Genomic DNA, 25,089 nt, shown 5'->3' on the forward strand with positions numbered 1-25,089 from the left:
CACAGCGTCCTCCTGCCTCATGTTGGCCTAAACAAGACCACGTGCAACTTTTGAGCTCTCAAATAGTTCCAAAATGGGTATAAAAAAATAACCTCACCCTCTCGAGCTCCATGCACTTTTGCAGAAGTTCTCGTGCTGCCCTTTCCTTGTCCGAGTCCATCTTCACGCACTCGTCCCTGACTGTGACCAAGTTGGCCAGAAGGACCACATTCTCCTTTTGCAGGGCGCGGAGCTCCGCCTCCATCTGACTCAGTCCTTGTGCTTGTGCCTTATAGGTCTGCAAGTCCTGCATGAGCTGGAAAGGCAAGCACAGTAATGCCTCGATTATTGCAACTTCACTTATGGCAAATTCACAATTTCGTGATTTTTCTGCTTTGAAGTATTTAAAAAATGTGATTTTTTGACTATCACCGTATTTTCACATTGAGAACTACAAGAAGGGCCGGCATTATTACTTAGAATTAAGACGCTTATGGATTTTGGAGTGAGATTGATAGTTCACCTGCTGGGTACTCGGACGATTTGCCGAAATACGTTTCGCCGACGGACATTTGGCCGACGGACAGTTCGCTGAACGGACGTTTCGCCGAAACGGGATTCGCGCGCTCGCCCCGCCCCCAAGGCACTTCGAATTTCACATAAGTCTTCTAGTGTTGTTTTTTCTCAGTGTCAGACATCAATCCCCAGCTTTGATAAATTACATTGCGTGTCCAAATGGCTACTACTTTAACCGCAAGGATAAAATTAAAAATATAAAAAAATTGGCAGCACAGTAGTACGTACTTGTATTTAGAAATATGTCCAGTGGGGGGCAGTACATGCCCTTGTTATTCCTAAATGAATGTTATCTGTAACGGCCGAGGTTGAAAAACATGTATACACACGATCCGGGGGCGGGGTGAGCGCGTGAATCCCGTTTCGGCGAAACGTCCGTTCGGCGAACTGTCTGTCGGCCAAACGTCCGTCGGCGAAACATCTTTTGGTGAATCGTCCAGTCACGCGCCTGCTGCGATATATACTCAAGAAGGATTTGTACTCCAAAAAAACAAGTTAAAAAAAAATAAAGCGCACCATGAATGAAAGAATAAAGCGCGATAGTACCTCCTTAAATTCTCCTTGCTTTTGTTCGAGGATTTCGCAAAGGTTCTGGCCTTCCTTCTCGGACGAGAGGAGCTCCTGGCGCATAGAGCCGATGAGGTCCTGGGCGCACTGCAGCTGGTGTTCCTGCTCGTGCAAGTCCGAGCGGGTCTTGCGGAAGCGCTCCACCAGTTCCAGGTTCTCCCGATCCTGCAAAAGCAGACGTTCGTCGCAGTCACGTGAGAGTCGATCATCGTCCACGTGTGAAAATGTTTTTGTCTTTCCTTTGTCTTCAAGATGTTCTCCATCCTGGCCACCGTGTCGGCGTAGGAATGGACTTTCTGTTTTAGCTCGTCCCTTTCGCGGGAAGAGGCCTCCTTCTCCGTGGCCATGTCGTCCTGCAGCTTTTGGTAATCACCTTGGATCAATTCCTTGTCTCTCTTGAGTCTCCCCAGCGTCTCCTCATGGTTCTCCTGCATCTTTTGCGTGGTCATCTCCTTTGCATGGGTCTATGATGGGGGAAAAACAGCTGCCCACGTTAGTTTGGATTTTGGTTGGCGCTTTTTCAATGTAGGTACTTACATCAGAGATGTCTTTTGTTATTATCCAGGTGCTTTGCTGATGAAAAAGACTATTAGTGCATCTAAGATGACTTGAGATAAGACTAGTATCTCGGAAGTTAACCTTCTTGCTCAGTTGCTCCTTAAGAATCGCTAAACTCTTGCTCTTTTTTGCCGCCTCGTCCTGAAGGACATCTTTTTGGATGCACAATGCCGAGTAAGAGATCTCAATGAGCTTGGCTTTCTGTTTGTGCTGGTAAAGCTCCTGACTTAGCGACTCTGGTAAGAAAACGAGGTGAAAGTCATACCGAGAAAAAAAAGGCCAAAGACAATGCCTTCTGTCGTTGTACCGATTGTGTCCTCCAGTTTTTTCATCTGGTCGTGAGCATCGTGCAACTCATCTGTTTTCACAGAGAGCATTTGTTGGAGGTCCAAAAGCGTATTCTGAATTTGCTCTTGGTGTCGCCTGCAGAAAAGAGAAAAATAGGTTGATCTGTTGTAATATTGCGTTTGTGCATTCATCTTAAGAGTGCTGTCAATTTTTCCATATTTATTTGGTATTGAGTTCCAGATATGTGTTATGGCTGAATGCATTCTTTTTGAAGGGAAATACACAGTCACCTCTAGAGCCAGCCCTTGTTGATATGTTGGAATTTTTTTGTACAAAATCTTGCAGTGGAGGAGGAGCTTTGTCTTGGAAGATTTTGTAAACTAAGGTGGCATCTGCATACTTGCACTAGTCATTGCAGATACTACAAAGAAAATCCGGTTTCCGGGTTTGGTTATACACGAGTCTGACTTTCCGTGTCGAGATACAGGTGAGGTACATTCACTCTGCTTCAAAATGAATGGAAACAAACCTAAGACCGGATGCTGTTCTCCTCTGCCACGCCGCCTCCTCATCATTCCAAACCAGTGCAGCAGAACGGGGATCAATCTGGCGGTCCACATCCCGATCGCGGTCCCGTAGCCCTAAAACCTGTTCCCGCAGTGCTAAAACCTGTTCCCGCAACTCCAGGTTCTCCTGCTTCAGCTTCGTCCCGCAACACACAAATGACCAGTTAGCAGCACAACAACAACCGGCGGTGAAGAGAGTCACGTGAGAACTTTGGACTTGGAAAGGACGAAAACTGCCTGACTGAAACGGTGAGAAACCACACAAGAACTTTGGACTTTGACAGACGAACTTCGACATAAAATATCTAAAAATCTGTTCAATTGCAGGTCAAGTCTACAATTTGGAATCAATCACCAACCACACTTTCAATGCTCAGGTGAATACTAACACAGGTAGCAGTATTAAAATATATTCTAGATTCAATATTCTAACTTGTTTTTGCTTTGCATTGAGTTTATCTGATGAAACCCAGGGGTTAAAGGTCACTTATGCTCAAATCAGTGTAAAAGATTAGGAGTCGTGGCCTTACATTGTAAACAACATCCTGCGTGTCGCGAATCCTGGTGTCTCGTCCACCTTCATATGGCATCACAGAGGTCAGGCCACACTGCAAAACAAGGTCGCAAGGTTCTTGAGGTTAATTACAGTTCATCTACGGACTGGTAATAGAAACCTGGTGGCGATGTCAAGTTTTATCGGCGCTTACCCTCAGTTCTTCCCTCAGAGATTCTTTTTCGGCAGTCAACTGCTGGATTTTTTCTTCCGCCAGTTTAAGCTTCTGCTTCAGTTGGAGGACTTCCACAGATGTATTCGAGCGTTGATCGCCACCTGTCTGAACGGGAATTCAGTCCTTGCACTTTTATGACCTTTGATGATTGTTTTAGGACCTTCAAGTCTTCCTCCAGTGAGGCTTTTTCCGCCGACATCCGCGTGAGTTTGGCGTCAGCCATCATGACCATCGCTTTGAGTTTGGAGAGTTCTTCGGATGTATTCAATCTGGTTTTTAGCTGTGGATTGAGAAATAGAGGGTTGAAATATTTGGCGCTTGTAAAAATCCAAAAGTCGTCTGGTCTGGACCTGTAGTTGCTCCATCAGTGAGTCTTTTTCAGCTGTGACCTGCTGGATTTTTTCTTCAGTCAATCGGAACTTCTGTTTTAGGTTGGAGGGTTCATTGGATTTTTTGTGGAATTGCTCCATACCTGGACGCAAGAATTCTTTCAGTACGAACCTTCATCTCCTCAACCAGGGACTTTTTTTCTGCCAACATCTGCTGGACTTGTTCTTCGCTCTGTCTGAGCCTTTCTTTCAGACTTTCAGATGGTTTTGATGCACCTTGGTTGTCATGCGGCAGTTGTTTTCTTTCCCACTTCGACGAGAACGTTCATATTTTGTTTTATTTGCTTTAACCTGATCAACAATTTGCCTGTTTTCTTACCTCCACTTGCTGTGTGTCTTTTTCTTCAGTCAAATGTTGGATTTTTTCTTCTGCCAGTTTGAGCTTCTCTCTCAGTTTAAGGATTTCGGCAAATTTATTTGCGCTTAAGTTGTCTCGCTGCAGTTGCTTTTTTTTCCACTTTGAAGAATAGTCTTGATCAATTCAATGTTTTTTTTTACTGGATCAAGAATTTGCTTTCTTTGCCTACCTCAGCTTGTTGTGACTGTCTTTCCTCCATTAATCGCTGGATTTTTTCTTTTGCCTGTCTGAGGTTCTCTTTCAGGTCGGAGATTTCAATCGATGTGTCTGAACTTGTCTTTTGCTGCGAATTAAGAAATGGAGTCGTCTTAAAATCGCCCGTTATGGCGAAGACTAGAAGACTTGAGGTTCCTACCTTTAACTGTTCTGTTAGTCGATCTTTTTCGTTGGTCAACAGCTGTATTTTTTCTTCAGTCAGTCTAAGTTTCTCTTTCAGATGAAGAACTTCAACTGATTCCATTTCAGTTTGGTCTTTAGACTGCTTCTCCTTTTGTCAGCAATTTAATAAAATAGTCGTGATGAAGTCATATTTTTCAAATACTCAGGAATTTCGTACCTACCTCAAACTTTGAGTTTTTTTCTTCAGCCAGTCTAAGTTTCTCTTTCAGTTGGCGAACTTCAGCAGATTCAGGTGAGTTTTGGTCTTTGTATTGCTGTTGTTTTTGTTGGGATTCAAAACAAAAAAAAGTCTTAATCAATTCACGTTTTTACAACTGATCAGCAATTACCTCAACCATTGAGTTGTTTTCTTTAATTAACTGCTGGATTTTGTCTTCTGCCAGTCTGAGTTTTTCTTTCAGTTGAAGAACTTCAACAGATTCCGTTGCACTTTGGTTCTGGTTCTGCTTTTGTAAGCAATTAAAATAAAAAAACAAATACTCTTAATGAATTCATATTTTAACAACTGATCAGGAATTTTCTCTTTCACGTATTTCAACCTTTACATTTCTTTCTTCTACCAGTGAAAGAACTTCACAAGATTCAGTCGCGCTTTGGTCTTCTCGTTGCTGCTGCTTTTGTTAGCAATTAAGCACAAAGTAGACTTGATGAATTGATATTTTTTGCAACTGATCAGGAATTTTATTGAACACTTACCTCGACCTTTGAGTTTTTTTCTTCAATCAACTGCTGTATTTTTTCTTCCGCCAATCTGAGCTCCTCTTTCAGTTTGGAGATTTTATCGGTTGTGATTGAACCAATTGTATTCTGTGGGTTAGGACAATTAGCTCTGTAAAATGAAGTCATGTTGAAACAAAAAAAAATCTAGTACTAACTTTTAACTCCGAAATCTGTGCATCTTTTTCTTCGGTCAACTGTTGGATATTTTCTTCTTTCAGTCTAAGGTTCTCTTTTAGGTTGGAGATTTCATCCGATATGATCGAACCATTTTTCTCCTACGGATTTGGACATGTAGTTCTGTAAAAATGTTTCCATGTTGAGATAAAGAAAATCTTCTTGTACTTACGTTTAATTCCTCCATCAGCGAGTCTTTTTCTCCAGTCAACTCTTGGACATTTCTTTCAGACAGTCTAAGCTTCTCTTTCAGGTTGGAGATTTCATCAGATGTGAATGACCACATTTTTTTCTACGTATTGGGAAACGTAGTTCGGCTCAATTTGTTCAGATTCGTAAAGGTGAAAAGTAAAAATATTTTGCTACAAACTTTCAATTCCTGAATCAGCGAGTCTACTTCTTTGGTGTACTGTTGGATGTTTTCTTCTGCCACTTTGATCTTCAGTTTTTGCTTTGACATTTCCTCTGATGTAATTGAGCTGGTCTTTAGCTGTCGTGATGAAAGAAATATGATTTGGTTTGAATCCATCCAAATCTCAAAAGGGGTTTGACTTGGATTTATTTAATAAGGGACAGCACATATTAATGAACATATTTATATTCATGTTAATGAACATATATATGTAAATATGTAAGATGGTAGCCAAGGGCTCATTTCCATCTTTAGTCCCTTGGGTAGGTTGAAGATAAACGTTAGTTTTAGACAGCGTTGTGATCAATGTTCCCTTTAATTTTTTTGTTTGTCTGGGCAGAAAGACAACCTCCCTGAGCACACTGAGTACCGGTGTGAGCAACATCATCATTGCTCGCTATGGGCACACGCCAGTATCACACCTGCCATAAGCAGGTGTATGTCTACTACACATAAATGATTTAGTAATAATAAAATGTAATGATTAATAAATTTTATTATGGGCGGCCCTGCGGATGAGTGGTTCGCGCGTCGGCCTCACAGCTAAAAATAAATAAATAAATAAAATGGGGATTTTATTTTGTGCGCTCCATATGATTTGCTGTGCGCAGAGAAGACGAGAGTAGTGCCCAATTGCGCACGCGCGCAGGTTAGAGGGAACATTGGTTGTGATTGGAATTTTGTTCGCCTAACAGCCAGGCTTTAAGATGATTGGCCAAGAGTTTCAGAGACGAGAGTGTTAATTGGTATTGAGTTCCAAGTATGAAGGTGCTTTGGCTGAATGCACTCTTTTTGAAGGGAACTACACATTCACCTCTAGAGCCAGCCCTTGTTGATGTGTTGGAATTTTTTTTGTACAAAATCTTGCAGTGGAGGAGGAGCTTTGTCTTGGAAGATTTTGTAAACTAAGGTGGCATCTACATATTTAACAGTATTGTTCCAGTTCAGGCGTTTGCGTTTTTTTTAAATATCTGACAGGCTCACCTTAAACTCGTCTATCAGTATGTCTTTTTCAGAAGTAGCCACATAGACTTTTTCTTGTGCCGCTCTGAGCTTCTCTTTCAGTGTTGTGATGATGGCGGGCACGTTGGAGCTTTCGTCGGCACGCCACATCTGATTTTCACCGAGATGCATTACCCTCATCACGCGACACACATTTTTTTCCCCCCGGTACTTACCTCAAGTTCCTTCACAAAGGAGTCTCTTTCTTTCATCACCTCTTTGATTTTTCCTTCTGACAATTGGATGTTTTCCGTTAGCTTTGCGATTTCAGCAGATGTCCTCAAATTGAGGCTCTCCTTCTGAAGCTGCGTTTGCTGCAAGAAGAGTCAACGTAACATTCGTTTTTACGTAATAACAATGCAAGAGTTCTTCTGGTGCTGACCTTCAGTTCTTCCGTTAGCGAGTCTTTTTCTGATGTCAACTGGTGAATTGTTTTGTTGGCTTCTCGGAGTTCCAATTTGAGCCTCAAAACTTCCGCAGACGCGTTGGAGCTTTGTTCGACTCTCTGTTGTTGTTATTACAAATTAGCATGTTTATTCTGTAAACTGAGAATGCTATTGCGGTGACCTTTAATTGCTCCATCAATGAGTCTTTCTCATCTTTCATCTGCTGGATTTGGTCTTCCGACAGTGTGATCTTTTCTTCCAGTTTTAGAATTTCCGCAGAGGTCTTCAATTGCTGCTCGTCACGCTTCAGCTGAACTTTCTACAGAGTAGAAAATGTGGTTTGTTTACGGTTTAAGGGCCTCGGACATCACAATAATTTACCTTCAATTCCTCCATCTGTCGCTCTTTTTCAGATTTCAACTGTTTGAGAGTGTCTTCTGTCATTTTGATCTTCTCTTTCAGTGTAAGCATTTCAGCAGATGCTTTCGACTGTTTCGCATTCTGCTTTTGTGGTAGATTTGGAAACGTACTGTTGTTGAATTCATCCACGTCAATCATAATATAATAGGAGAGTCCCAGTGCTGACCTGAAATTCCTCCATTTGCGAGTCGTTTTTCACCGTCAATTGCTGGATTTTTGCTTCAGCCACTCTGAGCTTCTGTTTCAGGTCAGCAATATCGACAAGTGCGTTGGAGATGCGATGCTCTTGCTGCATTTTCTGTTGCTACATATTTGGAAGTCGATTATATTGGAATTCAATGGTCTCACATTAAGAAATGTGGTGTAATCTTACCTTTTTAACAACATAGTCAACATGGACTGCTGTTACTAACCTTGAATTCCTCCTTCACTAAATCTTTTTCACAATTGACCTGTTGAACTTTCTGTTCTGCCCTTTTTAGATTCACTGTCAGCGTTAATATCTCGGCAGATGTTTCGGAATTCTGCGTCTGATTTGGCAACAGGCGCAGAGTGGGAAGAAAAAATCATGAACTTGTCAGAACACAGGACTTTCCCTAGTACCAACCTTTAATTCCTCTAACTCCTGGATCTTTTCTTTTGCTCTTTGGAGCTTCTGTTCAAGTTGCACGATTTCACCAGAGGCAACTGCCATTTGCTTCTCATGCTGCTGCTGCATGTACTAAACATTGTGAAACGTGAGTCCGCTTATCAGGACCGTTCCCCAAGATGAAAACCAACCTTCAGTTCTTCCATCAGCGGATCAACTGCCATCGGCGTTTCTTCCGTTCCTCCCTTTGCTAGCCTGAGCGCTTCTTTCAGTTTCACAATTTCGGCACTTGCCGCCGCTTGCTTCACCTGCTTTTGCTGCGTGATGAAATATGGACTCAACAAATGCATGAAAAGATAAATGGTGATGCAAATCATCCAATACCAACCCTCAATTCTACCACTTGTGACTCGTTTTCAATCGCCAGCTGTTGTATTTTTTCGTTTGCCTTTCTGAGTTGCATCTGGAGTTTGATCATTTCTGAGGTGTGTTGCTCAAACTGCAGCTGCATGATTCATAGGACATCCAAATTCATATTGGAAATATCTTCTTGTAACTACATGGGTGCTGAATTTGTTGATACAAACCTCCAGTTCCTTCGCCAGTAAATCTTTCTCTGACAACTCCTGTTCACTTTTGGCTTCTGACATCTTGTCCGCCTCGCTCGGGTCCGAGATTTCATCTGGCGAATGGCAGTTCTGCTCTGTCTGCAGTGTATTATGAAGTTACAGTGAAGCATTATGGGGTATTCATACCTGCCAAGATGGGCAATACATCGACAGTCCATCCAATCTAACCTCAAATTCCGTACGCTTCCTCGATCTCAGAACTCCAAGGCGGATGTCCTGTATTTGCTTTTTTAGTGCAAAAAAATCTGTCAACACCTCTAATAATATTTGGAACCTAAAATCCGGCGGTGCTCACATTCAGTTCTTCCATCAGAGAGACTTTTTCCTTTGTCACCTGCTGAAGGTTTTCTTCTACCTGTCGAAGCTCTTCTTTCAGTTCCCGAATTTCGCCTGGTTCCTCTTGTACGCTCTACCAATCGACACATGGTGTTGTCTGTTTAGTTTGACTAACATAAGATTAGAAATCTTCTGCTACCTCAATTCCATGACTTCTCTTCCTGTCCAATCCGGTGCCGCTGAATAGAGTGTTTCTATAGTGTTCGGCTTCCAAGCGATATTGATCCCGCTCTTCCTCCAAACTCTTGACAAAGGCATCTAAACGTGACGGCGACCGATCCCTCCCGCAAACGCCATATTTGGCCCGCCAGCCTTCCAACTCAAGCACCAAGACTTTCTCTGCAGAACAGGAGCTCGCTAGTACCATGTCTCGGAGTCGTCCGACTACCGTTTTGTTTTTACCCAGGGCCATCATCTTCTGCAGTTTGTCCTGCAGCCTGCTTTTCTCTGCTGCTAGAAAGTCCACCATTTCTTCCAATTTCTCTCGATTGCTCCCCTGATGGTCACCAGCTACTGGTTGTGCTTTGTATTCAATATCTTGAAGAGCTGGAGTCTGTAAAGAAACAGATGGAGAACAAAACCACCCGCTGTGTGAAGTCATGTAAATGCAGCTCTCACCGTTGGTTTTCGACCAAGCTGATCTTCCAAATCTTTAATGACCTCCTGGTGCTTCCGAATAATGTCCTGTCGGAGAAAACAATATTTTTGCACTCTGGAGAGAAAAATCAAAGTCTCCATGTAGTCTTACTTTTAGATTTTCTACTTCCATATTGGCAGCTTTTAACTTTTGCTGCTTCTCCATCTCCATCATCTCCGCTAGGTTACGTATGTCCACGATCTCTTGACAGAGTTCGTGGTTCTTTGAGGTGAGCTCCACCACTTTGCTAGATGACTTTTGCCTGACGGCATTGAGCTCCTGTTCCAGGGCGTGGTTGGTCTGGAACAGCTCATCAATCTGCACAAGGCAACCGTAGAGACACAGAAAGTTGACATTTTGGTACACGGTCGATTGGTCGCCGGTCTTTTGGTCGCCCGGAAGGTTATTGATAATTACCATTTAAATCGTTGCTCAAATTCCCTAAATACAAACTGCGAATTACTATTTAGTCATACTTAATGGCCTATTAATTATTAGGCTAAAGAAAAGCTCCAAATTTCCCGGACTTTTATTGTTTTTTGTTGGAGAACTTGTTAAGACCCTGACTGAAGTAGTTTCCTAAGGGGACAACTCATTTACATACAAACTCTTATACACTCACACGTCGGCTCAGTGAAACTGCTCATGGCCATTGTTGGCTTTTATTGGTGCGTAGACCGTGTTGTTTTACCTTGTTTTGTCGCCGGTCTTTTGGTCGTCTGTCTTTTGGTCGCCGTTTTTTTGGTTGCCCGTTGTCGCGGTCCGGGCGACCAAAAGACAGCAACCAAAAGACCGCGACCAAAAGACCGGCAACCAAAAGACGGTGACCAATCGACCGCACACCGACATTTTTATGTCTGAAATGACAATCCATGGCCAATTTCAATTGGACTTACTTGGTTGTTTAAGAGTTGGATCTGTTCTTGAGAATTTCCTAGCTCTGGTTTTAATTTTGTGGGTTCACTCTGTAGCAGGTCGGCTGCATACGGATCTTCAGGCGAAGATTCGGCATGTGACGCTATGTTAAGAGAAAGAATACTCCGATTTGTTGAGCAGGTCAAAATGGAATGATTACAGATCAGTGAATGGAATTTAAAAACCCTTGGACTTTTATCTACCTGGATTCTTCCTACTCAGTTGCTGTACGATCCTGGCCTTTTCGTTGCACTCCTCCTCCAAGCATTGGATCTTGTGTATATACTCCTTGTTTAAAGATTTTTGCGAAGCCAGTTTTGCGATGTACGCCTTCAACTCTGGAAGAAGAAACGTTTCGTTTTCACGGGCCTGATGATCCATCATACCCTGACGTGATGCTCCGCTTACCTTTGGTCAAGTGTGCCTTCTCACCGTTCACCATCCTGAGCTCCAGCTGAAGGTCTTGGTTCTCGTGGGCAAGGAGGACATCCGAGTTTTGGCTTTCTTTCTCTGACTTGCCCATCGATCGTTGGGAATCGCGCAGGCTTTCAGTGGTGTGAACCAGGTCACTGCATTAACAATATTCACCACCAGCAGTTCTTCAGTTGTGAGTTGCCATTTGCTAATTCATCTACTCACATTTTTTTTTCTAGAACTACAGCTTTTTAGCTGGAAAATACTACAGTTGTTTCACTTTACAAAAAGAATAAAATGATGGTTGTAATACCTGAAAAGCTCCTGAACAAGTGGCACAGACTCTGCTCCTAGATACTTATCGTAGCCCAGATCGTACAGGCGACCCCTCAGCTTGGACCACTTTCTTTCTTTGACTAGATCCATGGCGCTTGCCTGTCATTAAAAAAAAGATAATTGAATTGAATTGAATGCTTTTATTGTCATTATACAAGTAAAATGAGATTTTAAAGCTTCACCACAAATTGCACAAATAACAGGAATAAACAAACAGAAAAATAATCAATAAATTAATAAGGAAAGCGTGTATTGTAGCTCTTGTAGACTAACTGAAATGATGTATAATCATGATTTTAATTACCAAACATTTATACATATCTAAGTAAAATGCCTTGTACAAACCTTAAGGAAGCGATCAATACTTCATACTGCAATTTATGACATATACTTGATATCCCATCCTCATCTATAGAAAATCCAGAAAACTTTTATACATCTGACATATCTGTCTGTGAAACCTCAAAGACATATTTTTGTCATTATTTGAAATTCTTCTTTACAGTAGTCGAATCGTTTCTTTATCACGCTAAGCATTTTGTTCATATTTTTTTAGAGCCTCTATTACAAAGATCACTTTGTTCATATATCCACAAAACAAGAAACATGGTGAGCATTGCGTTTTTGCTGTGAATATTAAGAATAAAATAAGAATGGCTTTATGACGTCACGTATGACAGCGTTTTTTTTAATTGAAATATAAATCTTTCAAACTTCTAAAGGACCAAATATACACCATGTCGAAGAAAAATTATAATCACCACACGCAAGAAAAGCGCATTACCGCAAGTAAAAAAATAAAATAAAAATAAAAATAACCAAATTTAGCTAGCCTAATTAAGCTAGTAAACAGATGACGTCACGCGACGCTGCTAGTTAAACAAACATTTGCGAACCTTTAATCTTACGGCCAACATCAAATATACTCTGCGTTTGTGTGTTACAAAATTATTGAAAATAATCGTATCGTCTTCTGTGTATTTGCAACTCGGCTTAACTCTCAAATTCGATTGTTTTTGGACGTGCAGCCCTTCGTAAATTTGCAATTTAGGGCAAAAAAAAAGAAGAAGCCATAATGTCACTTTGGGGCCATCGTGCGAGACTCCCCAAATTCAACCGGCCACAGAAAACATTGTGAAACGGCCGCAAGACCATGTCAGGTAACATTATTATTATTATTCATATGATACAAAAGTATGCAAATGTGAACGAGGCCTCTGAACTTCCATGTGTGTTCCAATCAAAATTAACAGGTTGGGACAAGTTGTGCTAACTTCTAGCATTGTTTGCTGTTGTACATTATTATTATTATTTTTTATACATATATATTTTTTAGAACGATTACAAGTTTGTGAGTCTCAAAACATATTTTTAGAGCTTTGGACATTGGGCTTCTCTTGTTCACCTTATTTTGCCGGGCTGGGAAAATTCCAGATTTTCTGTCAGAAAGAGCACATTAGCTTTAATAATGGAAAATACCTTGGTAAATATATTGAATTTTGTCTTACTAACATTCCACTGCCAGTGTAATAGAGTAATATGTACTGCAACATTGGCCAGAGTTTCAAAATGATTAATTCTAGTCTACCACCCACTTAAATGAAAAAAATAACATATTTTTTCATGTGTATCTCGCCAAAGAAGAATCTTGTTTAGATTAGAAAACAAGCGCAGGACTCCTAAACCACACGCAACAATGTGTATCAAATTCATAAATCAGCCCTGGTGCAAAATAGGGTTCGAGGGTCGATCCATATACGTCCCATGGATAACAGGAATAAATTATAATGTACTCACCCCAAACAAAATAGCAACAAAAACATGAACAGCAACTCAAAAGGCCAGTTGCATCCCTTAATACTTTGTGCATCCATCTTTGATATACTACGTGTTGGACATAAACAATTAAGGATGTCTGATAGGTTTCTTAATAGATATACTTTAAGAAACTTGCAAATGAGAATCGTCCTGGCTCGTCCTTGCCACTATGACATTCTGAAGAAATGGCATCCTCCTCTGTCCATTTAGTCGCGCATAATCAAAACACTTAAGGTAATCTGATTCAAACAATTGCATAAGCTAACTGAATAACACCATTAAGGTCAAAAAACAACTGCCACAACAATTGCATATCAGGTCGGAAACCAAAAACACCTGCGTAAGAATTTGCACGAGTAAGCATACAAGGTGACCCGAGGGGATCGGAAACCAAAACAACTGCGTAAGAATTTGCACAAGTAAGCATAATAATTCCATATAAGGTAAAACCGAGCGACAGTATTTTTTATACAATATACGAGTATTTTCGGAAGTTGATTCGATTATCGCCATCTGCCGGAATCCAAGTCAAAGCAATTTATGAGTCCTTCACAGATATTCATTGCGAACTCCGATCAACAGTCCTCGGCCTGGAACATGGTGATCTGTCTGGTCAATAGTCCTGAAAACAATTCAATGTCCTCGAAGCCAGCTGTCGTGTAGAGTGACCTCGAGCTTGCTGGGTCCCAAATTGAAATAAGGCTCCTATACCTATTAATGATTAATGCACATATAATAACATCCCAGGATAACCCCAACAATGTCAATTAATAAGGCATAGCATGATGGAAAAATATAGATAACATGTCAAAAGTGAGTCTATGGTACAATTGTACTTGGGTGAAGCAAGCTGATGTTCTTTTCAGATGCCACAAAAGAATGCAGCAGACCCGTACCTCTTCCTAATCGGCCTACATCCAAATCGCCTGATCACGGAGATGAACGACTGCAAGTGAAGGATGAAAGGTTTGTTGATCATCTCAAGCGATTCTTGCTTAACGCAGTGTGAACCCCAAAAACAATAGAACACACCTAATACACATTAACGAGGCCTAAATAATTTTTTCTATCTCTCAAACTCAACATTTTGCTGTTAAACCAAACACGTTAATGTATTTCCACATCAGCATTTTTGCCAAGTAGTAATTTCGAATGATTCACTAATATTGGAAAATATGCAAACACAAAAGAAAATGACAGAAATAGACAAAACCTTTAGACAAAAATGATGAGTTAAAAAAAAAATCTAAATATTTTACATAAAATTATTCATCTTCCTTGCCACATGTTCTCACAAGGGTCACGGGGGATATTATTAATATGTTTGGAAAATGACCGTACGGGTGATAAAATACAAAAATGATAAAATATCAGACAAAATACACTTCCTATTTTTAAACATTTTGATATAACAATATGATAACAAACTGACTTTCTTCAAAACAATTAAAAAAAAACTTCCTAATGCTAACAAAATGTAAGAAAGTTATATTATAGTTATAAAATACACGATTGTTACATCAATTATTGAGAATATTCTACAAAATGCCCTCAATAATGTGTTGGGAAAAATGTTAATTTCCTCCCTTCTCTTTGTCTTGCAGGCTTCTTGGGCTGCAGGAAAACATCAACAAAGTTAAATCAGACCTAGAAAATGCGCACGGATGTATAAAAATCTTACTTTCCCAAGTAAGTGAAAAGCAACTGCGCAATCCTGTAAGAATGGTTGATTTAACGGAATTTTCTGTTCCAGGTGGCCGAAAGAGACAAAGAGATTGATAATCTCAATCATGTACTTCCTGGAACTCACCAGGTCTTTTCTTTAGAGACTCAGAACAACACCAACAAGAAATTGATCTGTTATCTTAACCTTCAGGTAAAGAAAGCGCCGTATCATTTTTTTTTTATTTACGCCAGAGCCGATTTTGAAAATGATCTTTATTCAGATTGAGTATCTGCAAGAGAGCAACAAAACACTCGAGCATAAAATCGAAGGACTGCAGCAAAAAGCAACGGCCGAAGTAGCTGACCTTTCTCTGAAGAACTTGGACCTGTGTCGAAAGTTAACGCAAAAGAACAACGTCATGAGGCAGACCAAGATGGACAAAAAGCAAGTGCTTGATATTGCGTACCGCAATTTATCCGCTTCCAAAGTGAGGAAACCTAACTGAAGAGAGTTTGTACGCAGCTAGCAATTTAAGATTTAATTCAACCTTGTTTCCACAGGAAGTTATTATCAATCAACAGGAAGTCATTAAGGATTTGGAGGATAACCTTGTAAAAATACGAGGGGTAAGTTGCTGGTGTTAAAAAGTAGTATGCGGTAGCCATTTTATCGGTTCTTCCTGTATTTCTTACATTTTTCATCTAATATGTTTTTCAGGTTTTCTATAGGTTTTAGGTCAGGGGATTGTAGGGTACTGTATTTTTTTTTTTACTAAATGTGACTCATTTTTTATAGTTCCAGCCCAAAACAGCATTTATTAATTAAATACAAATACTGGAGCTTTTTAGACATCAGAACCGGGCCCGGAGTATCATTTCCCCGGTAAAAAGACAGCGATGAACGTCGATACGTCCATACGTGAAATGACAAAAAATGCACCAGCATAGAAAACGTTGAGATTAATCTTTGAATTAAGGTTCTCAGCAAATCATTTTGAATATATATTTCCTAAAATAATGGGAATTTATTTAAAATTAAACTAGAAGTAAAAGTGTGTTCCAGGGCATTTTCAGGTATTGTTCTCTAAGCCCTCTAGTCTGTCCAAGGCACTTAGAATTTCACATAAGTCTTCTAGTGTTGTTTTTTCTCAGTGTCAGACATCAATCCCCAGCTTTGATAAATTACATTGCGGGTCCAATACAGTACATTTTTTGTCATTTCACGTATGGACGTATCGACGTTCATCGCTGTCTTTTTACCGGGGAAATGATACTCCGGGCCCGGTTTTGATGTCTAAAAAGCTCCAGTATTTGTATTTAATCAATAAATGCTGTTTTTGGCTGGATTTTACCCCATTTTCGGGCAATGTTTGCCCGTACGCCATTGACGTTCATCGCTGTCTTTTCCCGGGAAAATCACCCCCTGGCCTGGTTTTAATGTCTGAAAAGCTCCAGTATTTGTATTTAATCATGAAATGCTGCTAGGAAGTGGATTTTACCCAATTTTTGTGCATTAATTTATTGATTATTTTTTATGTGTTGCAGCTGTAGCTGCAGTAGAGGTTTTATAGCCATAAAATAGTTTTTGAGGGTTGGATTGATACGTTGAAGGCGCTACCAGAAAATGCACCGCCCGCCACTGATATATATATATATATATATATATATATATATATATATATATATATATATATATATATATATATATATATATATATATATATATATATATATATATATATATATATATATATAAATATATATATATATATAAATATATATATATATATAAATATATATATATATATATATATATATATATATATATATATATATATATATATATATATATATATATATATATATATATATATAAATACGGGATGAATAAAGTTATCCAATCCAAGTCCAAACTTGGCAGATATAAAGGCCTTATAAAAGAAATCATGACTACGATATTGCCTGCCACGGATATGAATAGGACACCTTTGCTCTTAACGCAACTGATTTAGTTTATATTCCAGTTTATATTCCAGCTGCTTGGTTTTTGTTTTCGCAGGAACTTCCAGAGACCCGACCAAGTAGTTTGAATCGGATTGTCGACCTGGAAAAAGCCGTCCATAATGTAAGTCATTGTTGTCATTAGCGCCAATATAAAAACCACGTTGGATTGGATCAAATGGCTTACAGAAATTACCTTAAAAGCTGGCCCGTTGACGTTTGCATGTGTTTATGTCCCGAAGCTGGAGCGGGAGAGGGTGGAGCTTCGCTCGCAGCTCTCGGTGAGTAAAGACACCAAGTTGGACACGCGCTGGGACTTTCAGCCTGCCGAACGGCTTCAGAAAACTGAAGAAGAAGAAGAAACCGCTGCGACTCAACGGAAGAAGGCCGCTCGAGCGCTTGGGTTTGTTTTTCAGATGAATACGAATATCGCATTTTCCGGACTTGAAGATGCGGCTTTGTCCTTTTGGCTTTTAAATATTTTGCTTGAGTGGGTTTTGTCCAATGTTAATAACTCCATGACAGAAGAGCAGTTTAAGGCAGGGGGTCACATTCATTTTTCCATCTGGAGGGCTGTTATGTCTTCCAACTAGGCTGCCAAAATTAATGCATTCATGAATTCACAGCTTTTGCTATCGTGCTGATCGAAAAATCATTTTTGGAATTCAAATTAGTACAAATCTTGTGCAATTATTGATTTAAAACGGGGAAACAAAGGAAATATTCCCTGTACATCTATAAACTTTATTTGAATTTGATCATAAAACAGAAAGTCGGCACTCAACATTTACTTTATCGGGCCGCAATTTGACACCTGTGGTTTAAGGCTAGCCATGCTAACGCGACCGAGGTTAGCCTCAGTTCATATGTTTTGGGGATTTTTAAATTAGCTGCAAATTCAGAAGTCAATATACAATATATATATTTTTTATGCTAATTTGCTTTTCAGTTTTTCTGAGTAACGGGTGCTCTATAGTGTAGAAAGACAGAACGTTTCACATATTTTTAATTGTTGGTTATTAAGAAATGTAAAATATATCACCGACAACCTTGTTTTTCGCCAATGCAGTTTTATGACCACCATTGGACAAAACAATTTTTCTTTCCATGGTTGTGAATATTAATGTTTTTTTTCCTCAGGCAACTGCAGGGGACGTCCAAAAGTCTGGAGGGGAACCTTGCCAACTTGCCAAAACAATTAGATTTGTCCCAACAATGCATGGTCCAAGAGAACATGAAGCTACCAGGTGACAGGACCACGCTGACCAAAGAGAAGCAAGTAATAATAATTAAGTGTAAAGTCTATTATTCATGTCTCATTCATATAGATTGTCATAAGTGGTTTTCGTTCTTGACTTGTTTAGAATATCAATGCTGGGATGGAGGAGATTCTACGTGAGAGGGACCAGCTCAAATTGAGCATGCACTCTTATATCAATGCAATTTACAGGATTGAGGACATGATGAGGACAAAGGTGAGAATAATACATATTTTTCTAATTTAGTATGGATTTTCAAGAATAGCAATGTTAACCTTGGTTAGATCTACACTCTAAAGCAGGGTGTCAGACTCGGTCGGGTTGGTTATCGGGCCGCGTTAACGTCAACTCGATTTCATGTGGGCCGGACCATTTTAGATATAATATTTAGATTTAATTCTATAAATGCATTAAAAGAACTGGATTAAAAGCCCTGAATATTCAGTTTTTTATAGATCTAAAACAGTTTATTTTAGCTTTTTTAATATATATTTTTAGATTTTACAAAATGATTTTTGATCGCAGAGAAAAGTGATTTAAAAAAAAAATAGAAATTTAATATACATCTATACTCTTCATTTTAATTTGATCCTAAAACAGAAAGTCGGCACTCATGATTTACTTTCCCGGGCCACACAAAATGATGCGGCGGGCCAGATTTGGCCCCCGGGCCGCCACTTTGACACGTGCTCTAAAGCATTCTCAGAGTAAATGTTGCATTATTTATTAAATAAATAATAATAATAACTAAATTATTAGTCATTTGACAAACACTTATTTGTAAAAATCATTGAACAGGAAAATTTGATGTATCCCCGATCTGAATTGAATTCTTAGTTTTTACTCCAAAAGTGGTTTTGGCTTGATGACCAAAAAATATATATACAGTAATCCCTCGATTATAGCGGTTAATGTAGACCAGACATGGCCGCGATAAACGAAAAACCGCGAAGTAGGGTCACCCCTATTTTAAAAAATATATATACATATATATATTTTATTTTTTTATTTTTTTCAGTGCTGAGTTCTAGTAGCAAGCCGAAGACATGGGAGTGGCTTCTGCTTGGGAGTTTCAGCGTGTATATTCACATTTTTATGAACTTACCAAAAAAATGTAATTAACCCAAAAAAAATTCCCCCAGAAAAAAAACGCGATGTAGTGAAACCGTGATGGTTGAAGCCGCAATATTCGAGGGATTACTGTATTTTCACCCCTCAACGTTGCAATATATGATTTTTTGGGGGGAGGATCATTGAAAATCTCAAAGCAATTCATAACTTCATTCGACCCTAAAAGCAGTAACATCAGCGGACTTTGATACATCAACCGCAGGATCAGGAGAATTTTGAACTGGTGGAGCGCCTGCAGGCGACCCAGTCAAACCTCCAAGAGCACGAACAGCGACTGCAGGTGACCGAGGACCTGGTGAGCGCCATCGACGTGGAGCTGCGCAAAGCCCAGGAAGGCCCGGCCGCCCTCCTCTCCGCCCTGGCCAGCGTGCGAGAGCTCTGCGCCAGACTGGACTCGGACAAGGAGCTGACCGCGTGCGAGCTCACGTCTAAGAGCCTGGAGCTTGACATCGTGAGGCCTCCTCACTCTTGTGTATTTTTTTAATGGGGAAGGTTGCAGTATCATTTTTTTTTTGCTCTCTAGGTTCGCTCGGAAACAGAGTCGCTGAAAAAGCAACTAGAGGAGGAAAAGGCAAGGGGGATCAACCTGCAGACGCTGCTCAACGCCACGCTTCAGAAGCTCAGCGACAGAGACTTCAAGCTGAGGGTGCTACGAGACCGGCTCACCGCACCAGCAAACAATATAATGTAAGGCAAATGGTGGGCGTGCGGGTCGTTCTAGAATTTTGAATCCCTTTAAATTTGACATAATTATTAGGGCTGGCCAGTAATGACGCGTTGCAATTAATCGCACGACACTAATTGCGATGAATTGAACTGTGATACAAACTAAATTATTTCATAAGAGTAGTATTTAGCAGGGTACTCGGACGATTCGCCGACAGACATTTCGCCGAAACAGGATTCGCGCGCTAGCCCCGCCCCGCCCCCGGATCGTGTGTACATGTTTTTCAACCTCGGCCCGCGGGCCATATACGGCCCGTTACAGATAACATTCATTTAGGAATAACAAGGGCATGTACTGCTCCCCACTGGACATATTTCTGAATACAAGTACGTACTACAATGTGCTGCCAATTTTTTATTTTATCCTTGAGTTTAAAGTAGTAGCCATTTGGAGATCACGCAGAACAGTACGTGACAAGAAATAGAGAAAATATAGTAGTAACAGTAAGTACTACTGTAATGAAATTGTAAATCCAGAAATCCTACTCCAGAAAAGTTACACCAGCATAGAAAACGTTGAGATTAATCTTTGAATTAAGGTTCTCAGCAAATCATTTTGAATATATATTTCCTATAATATTGGGAAATTATTTAAAATTAAACTAGAAGTGTGTTCCATTGCATTTTCAGGTATTGTTCTCTAAGCCCTCTAGTCTGTCCAAGGCACTTAGAATTTCACATTCTAAGTCTTTTAGTGTTGTTTTTTCTCATCAATCCCCAGCTTTGATAAATTACATTGCGAGTCCAAATGGCTACTACTTTAAACGCAAGGATTAAAAAAAAATTTGGCAGCACATTGTAGTACGTACTTGTATTTAGAAATATGTCCAGCAGTACATGCCCTTGTTATTCCCGCGAATCCCGTTTCGGCGAAACGTCTTTCGGCGAATCGTCCGGTCACGTTTAGCAGACTTTGCTAAAAAAAACTCATAGAAATATGTCTTTGGAGGAGGGTTGGGGAATGATCAGACTTTTTCATGGCGATGAATCACGTTGTCATACAAAACAATGCTGTTTTGGAAAGTAGTAATCGCGCGCTTTTATTTTTAAATGTGCTGTGACTGGGAGGCTTGGCAGCGAAGATTCGGTCGATACGAAGCAGAAAAGCTGAAATTTTCATTGACTTCTATCAGTGAACCCACAACAAATATTTAGTTAAGAAAAAGCTATTGCTATTTCATAATGGCGTCTTAACATTTTGCTGATTTACAGCGGCGACTGCAACAACCAGAATCTGCAAGTACCTGAACGACAGGCGGAGGTCAACGAGCCGACAAATGTGAGACCGACCAGGGAGCAGTGAGTCATGCCAATACATACCTGCACTATTCTTTTTCAATTGCTAACCCAGAGAAATTCCATTTCATCCAACTATCTTTTGTGGTATCTTGTCATCTTTCCAGACACGTGAGCTTCAGGGACTAACTTGGAGTGAAGACCACCTATGGAATACCGTCCAAAATCACTGACAGGTTCGTACCACAGTAGAGGAGCCCTCACTGGCTGGACTGTCGTTTCAACTGGGAGGACTCCACTACCAGTACTGCCAATTAATAGGTATTGGATGTTTATTGATGTTTTTATACATATATGATTATATTTTTAGATTTCCCTTATAAATGCTCTTGCTTCCAGAAGTAGAATCCCTCAATTTATTAAATAAATAATGACACTAACTTCAACAAAAAATGGCTTAGCATTGAAGTGAAATATCAATTCTTGTAATTTTTTGGTGACACTTAAATGTACATTTTTCAACATTTTAAAGGTGCTCAGAAACTTTTTGTCCATTTTTCCAGGTTCAATGATTTTTAGATGTTTTCTAAAATAATTTTAAGGTTGCTTAAAAACCTTTCATGCACAATTGTATAAGCACAAAAGAGAAAAATATGTTTTTAGGTAGACGATTTTAGTTAACTTTTTTATGTCCGTCCTACAAATTGACCAAATATTTCCCCAGCTCAAGACGACTAACGTTTAAGCCGAGTGAAAATAATCCACAACCCGCTGACCTTGTGTTCTGTGTGCGTTTTAGCAGCTGAAGAAAAGTCATGCAGTAAAAATGTGAACATTCTTTACTCCACAAGTAAGTAAAAAAAATATAAAATTCAATACAAATTTAGTGGACTCAAAAGTACAAAATGTAAACATTAAATATCCACTATTGAATAATAAGTGCATAAAATACTTTGGCTTCAACATCATGTTAGGACTGCAAAAGTAAGTAAGTTGGTATTTATATAAGTGTTTATATGAACTCTTTAGCTGCCATCGATGGAGCAGCTAATGAGTTAAATACATGACAGAGTACTATTTAACTAACTAGCGAACATTAATGTTGGTAGGTGTCCAATCCAAATTGACTGGGAGGGCTAGCAGTAGTCTTTTGATCACGCCTGGCTATTAAAAGACCACAATATTGAGGGTTTTGTGTTGGGAAATCTTGACCCGCATACATAAACGCAGTCCATCTAACTTCCAATTTAGAGGTGCAGTATGCATTCCCAGCCTTTAGGTGGCAGCACCAGCAAAACACGACACCTGCGCGTAAGCCTTATTTGTCTTTCCAGTCCTGAGTAGTATTTGTGTGGACTGACAAAGAAGATGGTTATATGAAGAGGTTTGTTGTTTTTAATCCACCAGCCCCCTTCACTGGTAACTACATATACTGTAGCACTACTGCCATCTGCTGTTCCGGAGTATGAAAGTCAGATGTCAGCCAAAATTCACATTCGCATTGTCAACCTTTTTCACTCGGGGAATTTCACTCAATGTCGGCAGTGCTCGGCGGTGGTGTTGGGAAGCGGATAGGCAAAGAGGGAAAAATCTAAAATGTACTTGGGGAGAAGCTCCCTGAGAAGCTTTTGCGGCAGGCCGCACAGGTAGTAGTGGAGCGTCTCCGCCGTCACGGGTTTGTACCAAGACTGCCTGGTCGGAAAGGTCACGTGCGGCGGCGCCCCGACGGCGCGGAGCACAGATGCGGCGTCCCGTTGGAGGTTCTCGTACGAGCCGATAAAGTCATAGCGCACGGCGCAGGGCTGGCACAGGTTATACATGGGCATCCAGTGTTCGTTCATGCGTTCCACGTCCTCGTCCAGGAGGTAGCGGACGAACTCGGCGAAGGTGACGTCGTCGCCGCGGTTCCGCCGTGAGGCCTCGCCACCGCGGTTCTTGCGGTAGCGCTTGACGATCTCTGCGCCGTACTTGCGCTGGTAGGACTCGATCTCGCCAAACTTGTTCCGGTAGGCGGAGAGCAAACGCTCGGTGGGCTCGCGGACGAACATGAACTTGAAATAGTGGCGCAGGCGGTAGCGGATGGCGTCCGGTTTCAGCGAGGACAGGAAGGTCAGGTCGTGCCGGTGGTCCATCTTGACGTTGACATCCACGCTCTCCAGCGCGCCGCCCAGCACCTTGAGCACGCGTTTCCAGTTGGAGCAGGCCACCTTGGGCACGTAGCAGTACAGGAAGCGGTACTGGTCGTTGACCAGCACGTGCTGCAGCAACGTCTTCCTCTGCTGAGGCGTCAGCGACCAAACGCCGTGCGGCATGCTCTTCTGGCCGCACACCGACGTCAGGGTCCGGTTACGGATGTCCCGGAGGATCTGGATGAGACGGAAAAGGGAAAAGTTTGCGTGGTAAGTAGCTTCCAGGTGAGAAAATCTACTTTTATCAATATTAAAAGTTAGGACTAGTTGATTTGCTGCCTGTTATTGACGGCGACAGACATCCAATCCATATAGATTCCAGTCAAAACGGATTAGACGTATGTCGCCGTTATTGAATTCACGAGCTGAATCCGCTAACTCAGGGGTCGGGAACCTTTTTGATGGAAAGAGCCATAAACAATTCATATTTTTTAAATGCTAATCCTTTAAAAGTCAACATGCATGTAAATGTGTGCCTTTTTTAGTCACTTCACCACTTTTAAAGTACAAAAAGTATTTGAATTCTTTTGACAACATTGTTACATTGTTGCTAATCAATGAGAAAATCCATGCAGAAGAGTGTAATGAAGAAAAAAAAGATAAGGAACTGAGGTAGTGCCAATGCCATAATACCAACGTAACGCTCCTATTCCTGCACTTTCTCACCGGCAGTTTCCATAGTTTACCTCACAAGTCAGTGGAGAGCCATATGCACACATCAAGAGCCATCTGTGGCTCCCGAGCCATAGGTTCCCTACCCCTGCGCTAACTATTATTTTGTGCTGCAGTGTGTGCGTGTGTGTCTTTTCTAGTCCTGCCTGAAATGAATCTTAAAGTACAGGCGAGGAGTTGCAAGTCTTACCTGAACCTCGACGTCGTCCGTCGGGCGCTCCGACTGAAACGAACGCCGGCCGACAACCAGCCGCTTGCTTCCCCGGGGCGGAGGTGTCTCCACGCCGTTGAGCATTCCTTTTTCGATCATGAGCAGCAGGCCTCCGGATGCGACGATCACCAGGAACGTCAGGACGGACGGGAGCACCGCGGCCGAGTGGCGGCGTCCCCCCGCCGCCGCCGACGCCGAGGCCGAGCTCCGAACGCCGCCGTCCGGGCCGCTTCTCTTCGCCGAGTCCGATCTTCGAGGAGCCATCGCCGGCTCCGTCGGAAAGATACTGGCTCAGCAAACAAAAGCGCCAGATGCCTGACTTACCACGTCCCCATAGTTAACTTTTCCTCCGGTCAAGCTTCGCGAGTGGCGTTTCCTAAAAGACCTTCAAAATAAAAGGACGTGGCAAACGATCAGTGTTTGAGTTACTTGATTTAAACCGTGCACGAATTAGCATTTCTTGATGGTTTTAATTATGCGATGGTCATTTCTTTTAACAAATAAAAGCCTTGATTGACATGGTCATTTTTTGAAGAAAAAAGCCTTACTATACTATGTCGTTTTTTGAGGAAAAAAAGCCTTACTATACTATGTCGTTTTTAAGAAAAAAAAAAGCCTTACTATACTATGTCGTTTTTTAAGAAAAAAAGCCTTACTATACTATGTCGTTTTTAAAGAAAAAAAGCCTTACTATACTATGTCGTTTTTTAAAGAAAAAAAGCCTTAGTATACTATGTCAATTTTAAGTATTACTAAGGTTACTTTATAGTATAGTAAGGCTTTTTTTCTTAAAAAACGACATA

The 25,089-nt window shown here is 40.8% G+C and overlaps 3 protein-coding genes across 14 annotated transcripts in view; 1 reads left to right on the forward strand and 2 right to left on the reverse strand.

Moving 5' to 3' along the window:
* Window positions 1-104: 104 nt before the first annotated feature.
* LOC144079206 (uncharacterized) lies at window positions 105-12,021 on the reverse strand. Of its 12 annotated transcripts, none has more exons than XM_077607835.1 (42): window positions 11,724-12,021; window positions 11,356-11,477; window positions 11,037-11,197; window positions 10,832-10,966; window positions 10,610-10,731; window positions 9,825-10,031; window positions 9,695-9,760; window positions 9,479-9,629; window positions 9,216-9,415; window positions 9,036-9,149; window positions 8,909-8,965; window positions 8,699-8,818; window positions 8,500-8,616; window positions 8,303-8,428; window positions 8,130-8,243; window positions 7,936-8,052; window positions 7,689-7,826; window positions 7,484-7,606; window positions 7,284-7,421; window positions 7,099-7,221; window positions 6,893-7,030; window positions 6,699-6,827; window positions 5,673-5,792; window positions 5,475-5,594; window positions 5,284-5,403; window positions 5,105-5,215; window positions 4,948-5,022; window positions 4,738-4,851; window positions 4,570-4,662; window positions 4,365-4,496; window positions 4,179-4,292; window positions 3,971-4,108; window positions 3,764-3,901; window positions 3,613-3,684; window positions 3,423-3,542; window positions 3,242-3,367; window positions 3,065-3,142; window positions 2,498-2,670; window positions 1,988-2,103; window positions 1,660-1,916; window positions 1,102-1,586; window positions 105-295 (listed from the first exon to the last, which is right to left on the reverse strand). In XM_077607835.1, the coding sequence occupies exons 2-42, from the start codon at window positions 11,466-11,468 to the stop codon at window positions 250-252; spliced, it is 5,457 nt and encodes a 1,818-aa protein (XP_077463961.1). In that variant the 5' UTR covers window positions 11,469-11,477; window positions 11,724-12,021; the 3' UTR covers window positions 105-249. The 12 variants fall into 12 exon arrangements, with proteins under 12 accessions (XP_077463961.1, XP_077463960.1, XP_077463959.1 ...); XM_077607834.1 differs by having other exon boundaries at window positions 8,303-8,419; window positions 10,610-10,758; XM_077607833.1 differs by having other exon boundaries at window positions 8,130-8,234; window positions 10,610-10,758.
* A 204-nt stretch (window positions 12,022-12,225) lies between these two features.
* Window positions 12,226-21,615, forward strand: LOC144079212 (uncharacterized). Its single transcript, XM_077607847.1, has 14 exons — window positions 12,226-12,538; window positions 14,063-14,162; window positions 14,801-14,885; window positions 14,950-15,072; window positions 15,143-15,349; window positions 15,423-15,488; window positions 16,921-16,986; window positions 17,105-17,265; window positions 18,003-18,141; window positions 18,227-18,337; window positions 19,455-19,703; window positions 19,776-19,939; window positions 21,191-21,277; window positions 21,382-21,615. The coding sequence occupies exons 1-14, from the start codon at window positions 12,532-12,534 to the stop codon at window positions 21,401-21,403; spliced, it is 1,587 nt and encodes a 528-aa protein (XP_077463973.1). The 5' UTR covers window positions 12,226-12,531; the 3' UTR covers window positions 21,404-21,615.
* Window positions 21,616-22,035: 420 nt separating this feature from the next.
* chst14 (carbohydrate (N-acetylgalactosamine 4-0) sulfotransferase 14) overlaps window positions 22,036-25,089 on the reverse strand; it is a 31,025-nt gene continuing 27,971 nt past the window's right edge. The window contains exons 3-4 of the mRNA XM_077607848.1: window positions 24,266-24,671; window positions 22,036-23,580 (exon numbers count right to left, since the gene is read on the reverse strand). Of these exons, the coding sequence (XP_077463974.1) occupies window positions 22,747-23,580; window positions 24,266-24,550 (1,119 nt within the window). The 5' untranslated portion in view covers window positions 24,551-24,671 and the 3' untranslated portion in view covers window positions 22,036-22,746. The remainder of the gene's footprint in view (window positions 23,581-24,265; window positions 24,672-25,089) is intronic.

Source organism: Stigmatopora argus, chromosome 8 (genome assembly GCF_051989625.1).
Source record: "Stigmatopora argus isolate UIUO_Sarg chromosome 8, RoL_Sarg_1.0, whole genome shotgun sequence".
Classification (NCBI taxonomy): Eukaryota; Metazoa; Chordata; class Actinopteri; order Syngnathiformes; family Syngnathidae; genus Stigmatopora; species Stigmatopora argus.